An 11,083-nucleotide genomic window follows, 5' to 3' on the forward strand; every position below is an offset into this window, starting at 1 on the left:
TTGGTTTTCCGTCCCATTCGAACGACTAGACGCTGTTCCTTACCAGACTCCCTATGTCAAGAACCCCCGACAAGAGGGAACCATGTCGGAAAATCCCGGGAAACTTTCTTGACCAAAATCCCAGGAAACGTTTTCGGTCAACACCGGGATCGTACCCGAGACCTCCTTGTTAGTAAACAAGCACCTTATTCACTGAGTCACCATGATATTATACATGGAGGGATTATTTAAAGTGTCAGTAGTCCAAAATAAATGTTTACAATATTGGTTTATTATGAGAAACATATTTAAAAATATTCCACGGAAATTTACATCACACTTAACATTAATTTGTATAGACCATTGGGGGGTACGTGGGGGAGGGGGTGCGTTTTAACGCGTGTGCGTTGAATCAGAAGGTCTATCATTGAGAGTCCCAAATGACTTAGTTTGTGTCGAGTGGACCCCCTCCCCTCTCTCTCTCCCCCTCTCTCTCTCTCGCTCTCTCTGTATAGAACATTTAATTGGTCTAGCATTCCTGTACCCGTTTAAGAAGGGTTGGATGGTCGATTGGTTAGCGCGTGCGCGCTGTATCATATGGTCTTTTATTGAGTCAATTGGCATGGTTTCGATTCATCGGGTGTACGTGACAAGGAGTAGTGTTGCCTGTCCAACCTCGTGGGTTTTCCCCGGGTCCTCCGGTTTCCTCCCACTGCGGAGGACCCCTACGCTCAAGCGAATTATTGAAATTAAATTGAACCATATGCTAGTCCCGAAATGACCTAGTGTGTGTCGAGTGGGCGTGTTATAATGTCCCTTTAATTAATAACTCTGTTACGAAAATTTGATGTGAAGTAGACTCGGATGCAAGACTCTTAATATTTCCGTAACCACCCGTACATCCTCGTCAACTTAACTGACCCATATATCAACGGTCAAACAACGGTCCTTGACAGACCACAAAATTAAATAAATTCTTCTAGAGGACAGTCCACCTACTAATAATTTCTACAGAGATTATAACGGGGAAAAAGACAATATGAGAAAATACATGGGATTATTTGGAGTTTTTCTCTTTTTCATAGAAATCGGTAGGTGTCTTTATATAGTTACTTGGATATTAATTTGTTGAGAGACTTGTATCAAAGCTTAGAGAGTGATTCGGCTCGCATGTTGAAAGCCGACAGGGGCTCAACATTATTCAGATCGACCTATTCTGACAGGCGTGGTTTCGATTACCCAGTTGTACGTGACAAGGAGTAGGGTCGCCTGTCCAATCTCGTGTGTTTTCTCCGGGTCCTCCGCTTTCCTTCCACTGCTAAAGACCCCTACACGCAAGTGAATTATTGAAATAAAATTCTAAAAAAACATATGTTAGTCCCGAAATGACCTTGTTTGTGTCGAGTGGGCGTTAAACCCCATTTCTCATCTCTCTCTCTCTCTCTCTCTCTCTCTACTGATTTTGGAGTCGCGGTGGCTCATTGAGTAAGAAATGGGCTCCAGTGTTCGATTGCGGGGCTGACCTAGAAAGTTCATCGTGATTTACAGGCCTGGTTCTCCCATGTCGGTGGTACAGGATGAAGAACCTGACAAGGGATAAAGTATAGTCGTTCGGATGGGACGAAAAACTGAGGTCCTGCGTACATATTGACGTGCACGTAAAAGATCCCTGGACAGTTTTTGTTTTATGTACTATAAAGGGAGAGAGAGAGAGAGAGAGAGAGAGAGAGAGAGAGAGAGAGAGAGAGCGAGAGAGATGGGTTTAACGTCCACTCGACACAAACAGGTCATTTCGGGACTAACATATGGTTTAATTTTATTTCAATAATTCGCTTGCGCGTAGGGGTCTTTAGCAGTGGGAGGAAACCGGAGGACCCGGAGAAAACCCACGGGGTTGGACAGGCAACCTTACTCCTTGTCACGTACAACCGGGTATTCGAAACCACGCCAGTTGACTCAATGACAGGCCTTATGATACAGCGCGCGCACGTGCCAACCATTCGGCCATCCATCCCCCCCGTACTATAAAGGATTATTAAGCCTTCACTAAGCGCGCATTCGCCATAGTTTAGTATATAAAGCAAAAACTGTAGGGATTATTTTAAATCCAGTTGATTAAGGGCATTGCGCGCGAAACGCCTTCTGGTATTAAAACCACTACTACTCTACTGCAGTCTTGTCTGGTGTGTTGCTGGGGGATTATATTTTGGTATTGATTTTTTATTAAAAAAGGAGGAGCGCCCCCTTTTGGCCTCCTCGGTATTACTGTGATCCACACTGACCTACACCGTTCCAGGGATTCTTCCACCCACTACTAGCCTTTTAGTAAGGAGCTCAATCTGATAAAAACACAGATCCTATTTCGTTTGGTTTTTATACTTTAAAATTCGGTTTTACTTGTCCGTGTAGGCCATCGAAAGTATAAAAAACGAAACGAAATATAGAATTGTATTGATATCGGGTTGTAATGTAAGGAGCTTATTCGTTGCAGTCTTTGAATTTTGAAAGAGACAGAGAGATTGGGTTTAACGTCCACTCGACATAAACTAGGTCATTTCGGGACTAACACATGGTTCAATTTTTTATTTCAATAATTCGCTTGCGCGTAGGGGTCTTTAGCAGTGGGAGGAAACCGGAGGACCCGGAGAAAAACGACGAGGTTGGACAGGCGACCCTACTCCTTGTCACGTACAACCAGGGAATCGAAACCCCACCAGTTGACTCAATGACAGACCGTGTGATACAGCGCGCGCACGTGCTAACCATTCGGCCATCCAACCATCCAATTTTGAAAGATCATGCTGCTGAAATCTTTGTCTTGTACTTTCTAATCATAGCCTAAATCCTTTTTTGTAGTTAGTGTTTACAGCAATGGAAGTAGGACTTGTTATCCCCGACTAGGCTGTTTTAGTATCCAGTCACCTTTTAACAACACAGGGATGTTCCCCCAAGACCCGGGGTTTATCGGCACAGTATTTAAACTGTACACCAGCCAGAATCCAGTTCAACCACTCACACTAACAACTGACGACCTGACTGGATTTAACCCACATGAAGAGACGAAGTTCATCATCCATGGCTTCATGCAGGATTGGAACGTGGATTGGTTACATCGAGCAGCCGGAGCATTCTTAACAAAGGTAGGGGAAAGAACGAAAACACAGATTACAATTCAATGGAATAGAATTATGCAAGAGCTAAATCTGTCTATTACAGGTCTTTCTTTAGGCCTGAAATGTTATCTAAATTATTAATTATTAACTCTAGATGGCATCGCTAGCCTGCGATCTTTAGTGGATTATGAGCCGATTTACTGCATAACTTTCCTTCACGATTTAACGATTAAATGGATAATCGAGACTATGCTGTTTATCGTACTGACTTTAGTAATGATGATCGAGGTTAGGCGGAAATTTCAATCGCTTAGTTCTCGGTTCATAGTGGATCAATTTGAATGAAATTTTCAGCAAATTGCTTTTGCATTATCTAGTGTTTAACTATTATAGTGAGAACTGCCAACTCGTTATCGAATGTCCAATAATGTATCTTTAAAGGTGTACTTTTAATTATTTCAGTCACCTGTGAATGTAATAGTGGTAGGATGGGGACAAGGTGCTGGATTCCCCTACCGACAGGCAGCATCTAATACCAGGGTTGTCGGGGCCGAGGTGGCCCTGATGGTAAACACCCTAATCAATATGACATATACCTCACCACGTAAAATACATTTAATAGGGCACAGTTTAGGGGCACATGTAGCAGGGTATGCTGGAGACGCCATTGTTGGTTTAGGTAGAATTACAGGCAAGTAAAAATTCAAATTGCTCATTTAATATGACTGTTGTGAGTTTGTTTGTTTTGGGAGCGGAAGGGGGGGGGGGGGGTGTATGTGAATGGGGGGGGGGCATTTGAATTTTAATTGACCTTCAAAGCCGGCATTGATTACATCACTGTAGTACTAGAACCCCGAGTATTCTGAACCCAAAGAAAATGTTTTTCTGGAGGTGCCCATATCTGTGGTCCAGGACTCGTTTGAAAGACTGCTTGATAACCTGCTGTTTCTTGTGTTGATTGAACAATAACTACATTGAGGACCCAGCTTTGTAACCGAGGAATTTTATATTTTCTAAACAATTTTAAATGTAATAATGATATATCCGATTATTATTCCAAATGTCAATTTTAGTCCCAGTCAAACAATCTTAAAATGTGGATGGTGTTCTGTCTTAATAATGATGAATACGATTGTTTTCCTAATACTAGGTCTGGATCCTGCTAAACCCAGTTTTGAAGGGACAGATATTTTAGTTAGATTGGATAAATCTGATGCTAGATATGTTGACGTCATTCATACTGATGGTTCTCAATATAATACATTTAGTGGTAAGATATGATTCTGGTAACCATAGCAATATCCTTTCTTCTTTATCTCTCCCTGATTCTATCATCTTATATAATACATTTAGTGGTAAGATATAATTCTGGTATCCATAGCAACATTCCTTCTTCTTTATCTCTCCCTGATTCTAATCTGATTAAAATACAGATATATATTTTGTTTCGTTTTTTTTTATCCTTTCGATAGCCTACACTACACGAAGACCTGACAGGCTGTACTGGAAGGTCACGTTTGACCTTTGACGTCTGATATTGATTAATCAATCAGTGTTGGCGTTTTTAGTGGTTTACCCACAGCTCCGTGCACCGCACGCCGTAACAGACCGTTTCATTGGTTAATCCCTCACATTATCCAGAACGCGGGTTATATAACAACTCTTCCAGATCCTAGTGTAGTAAAGACAAGTAAAACGAAATTTTGAACTATAAAAAACGAAACGAAATGTGTTTTAATCAGATTGTTCTGATTCTATCATCTTAATACATTTAGTGGTAAAATACGATTCTCATAAACATAATCGCGCCCACTCTACTTTATTTCTCCCGATGTCTACCCTACTGTATTAGCTCGCTGGGAGAATGGCACTGGTCCACTAACCAGAGTATCCTGGGTTCAGCCCCGCTGTTGGCCGAGAAGGTTGTGTGGAGCTGGCAAGGAAAAGCATCTAGTAATTTGGATGGTATGAAAACCCTGAGGTCCACCTGTGTATCCATTGTCTTGCACGTGCGATCCTTTGGAAGTTGAAATTCTATGAAGAATAGGCAACATAAATACCGCTATCAAGGTCAAATGTCCCTTATGACACGCTGTGTTAAGTTTTTCCGGTTGGTTTTGTAAAGTAGGAAGCTTAATCCAATCATCTTTCATTACATAGCTTCGCCTAAACCGGACTAGCTTCTTGGTGGGTCCAAGATAAAACAAAACGATAGCTGCCGCCGCAGTAGTAGCATGAACAATAGCAAATATTATATAACCTAAAGGTAAAATCATTTTCTCTTAATTGTAGTCACGCCACTCTTAACTTGTATGTTCTGTTCCATCCATCAACTTAATAAACATAACCTAAGTCTCCATCATCATCATCATCATCATCATCGTCGTCTTCGCCACCATTAACAACACCATGCCCCATCACCATCATCAAAAACAATCTATCCATCATCATCATCAACAATAATATGTCCATCGTCATCATCATCATCATCAAAAACAACATACACCATTATCTTCCCGTCACAGTTTATTACTATTATTTTAAAGGTTATGGTATGCTAACACCGGTTGGTCATATTGATTTCTATCCTAATGGTGGAACACATCAACCTGGTTGTGGTGGAGAAACCTACGAAGATCTTATGTCCAGTGTTTTCAATCGTGGATTTGACAGTAGGTCTATTGATACTTTGGAAATACTTAAACAGTCATTACAGGACCACTGGTCGCCATTTTAGGGATTTAGAATCCCGTTTAATTATTGTCAAAGGTGAATTACTAACAGGTATGTCAGTCCATGGAATGGTTCAAGACCGTTCAGTACTGTCAAAGGTGAATCTCTAACAGGAATATCAGTCCATGGAATGATTCAAGTCCGTTTAGTACTATCAAAGATAAGTCTCTAACAGGAATGTCAGTCCATGGAATGGTTCAAGCCAGTGTCAGTCCATGGAATGGTTCAAGACCGTTCAGTATTGTCAAAGATGAATCTCTAACAGGGATGTCAGTTTATGGAATGATTCAAGTCCGTTCAGTATTGTCAAAGATACGACGAATTGAAAGATCTGGAATCCTGTGTAAACTACAATATTGTGAAAGTTGAATCTCTGAAAGGAATATCAGTTCATATCTTCCTCGCCTCACATTTTCATAAGAAAAGGGTTAATTGATTTCCCTCTCTTGCGTCCATATTTTGGTTCTGACTGCTAATTTGCTGACGGGAAGGAATGACATTTTTGTATGTTCGCTGAGGAATCTCAATACCTCTTTTGGTGACGATAATTTATAAATATGATACGTCAATACAAATTATAGATGTTACCCAAATCTGACAATGGGCTAACAATAACCTTGTTTTATATTTCTAGGTGCTGAGAAATCTTTGGGCTGTAGCCATGATCGTGCCTTTAATCTGTTTATAGAATCAATAACAACGGAGTGTCCCTTTAAAGCCTACCCGTGTACGTCAATGACTGAGTTTGAAGGTGGTCGATGTACTAGTTGTGGAAACCGGCTTTGTCCTTCCATGGGACTTAACTCCGATGGATACAAATCAGAGGGGACATTTTATCTAAAAACATCGGACAGATCACCTTACTGTGGTATGCTTACTAATTTTTAGAAAATGAAATGAAATGGGATTAACGTCCTACTGTTTTGCTCCGACTGGGTTAAGGAAGATGTGTATACGCTATACAGTGTGCTATGGGGGGGGGGTCGTATAGCAGCTTTTCCACCTACCATTCTTTTACCTGCACGAACAAGGGTAACGGAGGGAGAGAGGGAGGGGACACACACACACACACGGTCATTTCGAGACTAACATATGGATCTTTAGTAGTGGGAGGAAACCGGCAAACCGGGGAAAACCTACGAAGTTGGACAGGCGACCCTACTCCTTGAAGACAGACCTTGTGATACAACGCGCATGCGTTAACCATTCGGCTACCCACCAACCATTCCCCACTTACTCCTTGCACTCAAAAGAGTAAACTATGAACCACGAGCTTCATGCTTTTCGGGTGGAGGGAGGGGGTATTTAATCAAAACGTGATGGGATATTAGCGCTGTGTGAAAGCTACCATATTGAATTTAAAATGAAATGAAATGCTCCGACTGGGCTAATGAAGACGGGTGTATGCCATACAGTGTGCGATGAGGGAAATTTTGCCCGGGCAGCAGCTCTACGGCCTACTCTTCTATCGAATTTCAAATGCCAAGGGATCTTTTACGCGCACGCCAATGTATACACGGGACCTCGGTTTTTTTTAATAAAAGGTTTGTTTTATCTGTTTTTCTTCCCTTATACAGGCTACCATTATTACATCGAATTAAAATTGACCAACACGTCATACAGTGATGCAGGGGAGATAACCGTTAGACTGATTGGATCTCAAGGTGCAACACAGCCGGTAACTTTTAACACGTAAGTTTGCAAACATTAGCAGTTACGACTAATATCCGACTAATAAGGGGATCGCGGTGGCTAAGGGAGTAAGACGCCGGATCGCTAGTCTGGAGGTCGGGTGTTCGATCCCTGCATTGGCCGAGAAAGTTCATCCAGATTTTCTGGCGTGGTTCCCCCTTGTCAGTGATGCAGTACGGAGGGCTGCACAAGGACAGCTGTCTAGTCGTTCGGATGGGACGAAAAACCGAGGTCCCATGTACACATTGGCGTGCACGTAAAAGATTCCACAGTTGGAATTCAATATAAGAGTAGGCGGTAGTGTTGCTGTCCGGGCAAAATTTCCCTCATAACACACTGTATGGCGTATGCCCGTCTTCATTAGCCCAGTTCGGAGCAGAACAGTAGGACGTTAAACCCCATTTCATTTCATTTTTTAAAAGATACGACTAGTAACATTTAACACGATTGTTGCAACAAGTAACCGTTAATACATACCTTCACATACATCGGTTGAGTGTTTCTAGGGGCCAGTTTAAAACGATTTTAAAAATTGTTTTAAAATAATTGAAATTTTGTTCATAATAGCATGTAGCAATGAAATTTAGTTCCATTTTTCTAAACATTTTAAATGTTAACCTTCGTGTGCGTCAGTTGTTGTAGCTTCGCGGAGATGTTGTAGACTTTAATATGATTTTATTTTTCAGTGAATCAACACCAGCAGACCACACGTTTAGAGAAATGATTGTCTCCAGTGCCCATATAGGTCAAATACAGAAACTGTCCTTGACCTTTGATCGCGCAAGCTACTCATTCTGGGGTTATAGGTCAAGCATAACTGTGAAACAAGCCATCGCACACTCTCTTAAAAACGATAGACGGTGAGTATCTAAAATAATTTATTCAGGGGACCACGAACATTTTTCGTATTCGGCTGAGGTTTTACTAAAAATTAAAGATACATTATGTAAGATTTAGATAAAGAACTAGCCATTCTTGCTATAATAGTTCGAAAGTAGATGATGTAAAATGAATAATTTGAAAATTTCATTCAAATTACTCTATTGCAAGCGAAGATATTAGTCTTTGAAGGTTTGGCAGACGTCTGCAATAATTTCAACCACCGTACTGGTTGATCGAAGCTAAGTCTCGGTCCTTCATATTTGATTAAATCAAAGTATCGCTGAACCATTCTAATCTTTTTAATATCGGAGAAAACTGATGCCATCTAGAGTTGATTAAGGCCTGGATCAGTTAATTAATGTCTAATTAATACTTTAGAAAACATTTCAGGCCTAAAGAAAGACCTGCAATAGGCAGATTTAGCTCTTGCATAATGCATGTTTAAAATGTAATGAAATGGGGTTAAAACGTCTTAATATGCTGCACCTACCGGACTTACGAAGTGTGCTATCGTGGATTATATTGCCAGGATAGCAGCGGTGCCGCCCAGAACTCTAGCTGGGTGGTCAATTCTGGTTTGCGGTCGTGGTTTCGATCTCTGGTGACTGGTGTTAGCCAATGTGGCTTGGAGATAGGGCTGCCTTCTCAACCTCGTGGGTTTACTACGTGTACCCCGGTGTTCTCCCACAGGAAAGACCCCTGCACGCGCGCTAAGATAATTAAATTGAAAATAAGACAACTTGTCTGCGATATCACCCTTGGTAGAAGCGGATGTAATAAACAAGAACAACAACAGCTGTGTGGCCAACACATTTCAATTCCCAGGCGAATCTTGCCTGCTCCTCCGGCCAGCTCTTTATCTAAATCTTACATAATGTAGCGAGAGAGAGAGAGAGAGAGAGAGAGATAAATGGGGTTTAACGTCCACTCGACACAAACTAGGTCATTTTGGGACTAACATATGGTTTATTTTTATTTCAACCATTCGCTTGCGCATAGGAGTCTTTAGCAGTGGGAGGAAACCGGAGGACCCGGAGAAAACCCACGAGGTTGGACAGGCGACCCTACTCCTTGTCACGTACAACCGGGGATTCGAAACCACGCCAGTCGACTCAATGACAGACTTTATGATACAGCGCGCGCACGCTAACCATTCAGCCATACAACCACCCTACATAATGTAGCTTTAAGTGGCATTTGGAAATGAAATGGTTTTTTAACATCCTACTGTTCTTCTCCGACTGGGCTATGAGGGAAATTTTGCAACTGCCAAGGGATCGAACCCGCAAACCCCAGACTAGCGAGCCAGCGTCTTACTCACTTTCGCGGACAACAAAATGGCGGCGGGCTTATTACATAGCCAACAACGCAGATCAATGAAATTTCTATTTTTGCATATCTTGTACATTCTGAGCGGAATAGAACCATGTTTGGAATGGTACCCAAATTAGGGATCCATCTTTCAAAATATTGTAGTTTGCAAGTGATTCCTATAGCTCTTTATTCAGTGTTCTTAAACATACATTATGCAAGAGCTAAATCTGCCTATTGCGGGTCTTTCTTTAGGCCTGAAATGTTTTCTGAATTATTAATTAGACATTAATTAACTGTTCCAGGCCCTAATCAACTCTCGATGGCATCGGATTTCTCTTCTCCAATATTAAATAGATTGGAATGGTTCGGCCATATTTTAATTTAATTTAAAAGTGGAGGAGCGAGATTTAGCTTCCAACAACCAGTATGGTGGTTGAAATTATTGCACACGTCTTGTCAAACCTTCAACTGCTATAATATCTTTGCTCGCAATAGAGTAATTTGAATGAAATATTCAAATTATTAATTTTACATGATCTATTTTCGAACTATTATAGCAAGAATGTCTAGCTCTTTATCCAAATCTTACATAATGTATCTTTAAGTCTTAGTACTAAATTCATAGTTCTTAATTCTTAGTTCTTCATTTGTTGCCGTATTTCGACATTTTTACACTAAAATTGACATTTGTATCTTAAAATCAATATTAGCTTTACAAATCAGGCATTTGTCATATCAGATTTGTAAATTGTATTTTTTAAGAATCTAATTGTAGTTTAATATAAAGATAAAATATTAATTTAGAAAATCAAAAAAATTAGCCTACATTTACATTTCATCAGATACATACAAATAAAAACAAATCTCGAACAACAAATTTCCAAATACAAATCTCCAAATACAAATCTTGCACAACATGTCTCCAAAAACATTTCTTTTATAATTCATCGAACCGGAACATCATGACGACATGAGCGGGAATCAGTCTGGCATACACTAAGTCACCATACATTAATGGCGAATTAAGGACTATGAATTAAGAACTAAGAATTAGGAACTCTGAATAAAGACCTGTTTGGTCTTCCATAAAATCACGCACCTAGACTTTAAGTATGGGCTTTGTTTATGTTTTTAGACCTTCTGATTTAATTTTAACTGTCAACTATAAATCCGGTGTATATACATGTATTTATTTGATGGTTTTCTTTCCAGGGTCTATTTTTGTCAGCCCAAGTGGATAAGAAGTGGAAGTTATGCGAAGCTCCAAAATGGAAGTAGACAACATTGCACATAGTAAAGATGAATTCTATAGAACGTATAAAGATGGAAATTGGTTTAAAATGTCTGTAAAAATAAATTTCTCTGTTTTA

General features: G+C 40.4%; 1 protein-coding gene across 1 annotated transcript; it reads left to right on the forward strand.

The window, feature by feature from the left end:
* The first annotated feature begins 912 nt into the window (after positions 1-912).
* LOC126819514 (pancreatic triacylglycerol lipase) lies at positions 913-11,083 on the forward strand. The gene is made up of 9 exons (XM_050547639.2): positions 913-1,070; positions 2,836-3,119; positions 3,555-3,783; positions 4,243-4,362; positions 5,639-5,764; positions 6,460-6,693; positions 7,403-7,517; positions 8,204-8,377; positions 10,926-11,083. The coding sequence occupies exons 1-9, from the start codon at positions 1,019-1,021 to the stop codon at positions 11,005-11,007; spliced, it is 1,416 nt and encodes a 471-aa protein (XP_050403596.1). The 5' UTR covers positions 913-1,018; the 3' UTR covers positions 11,008-11,083.

This window comes from Patella vulgata, chromosome 4, assembly GCF_932274485.2.
Source record: "Patella vulgata chromosome 4, xgPatVulg1.2, whole genome shotgun sequence".
NCBI classification, from domain to species: Eukaryota; Metazoa; Mollusca; class Gastropoda; family Patellidae; genus Patella; species Patella vulgata.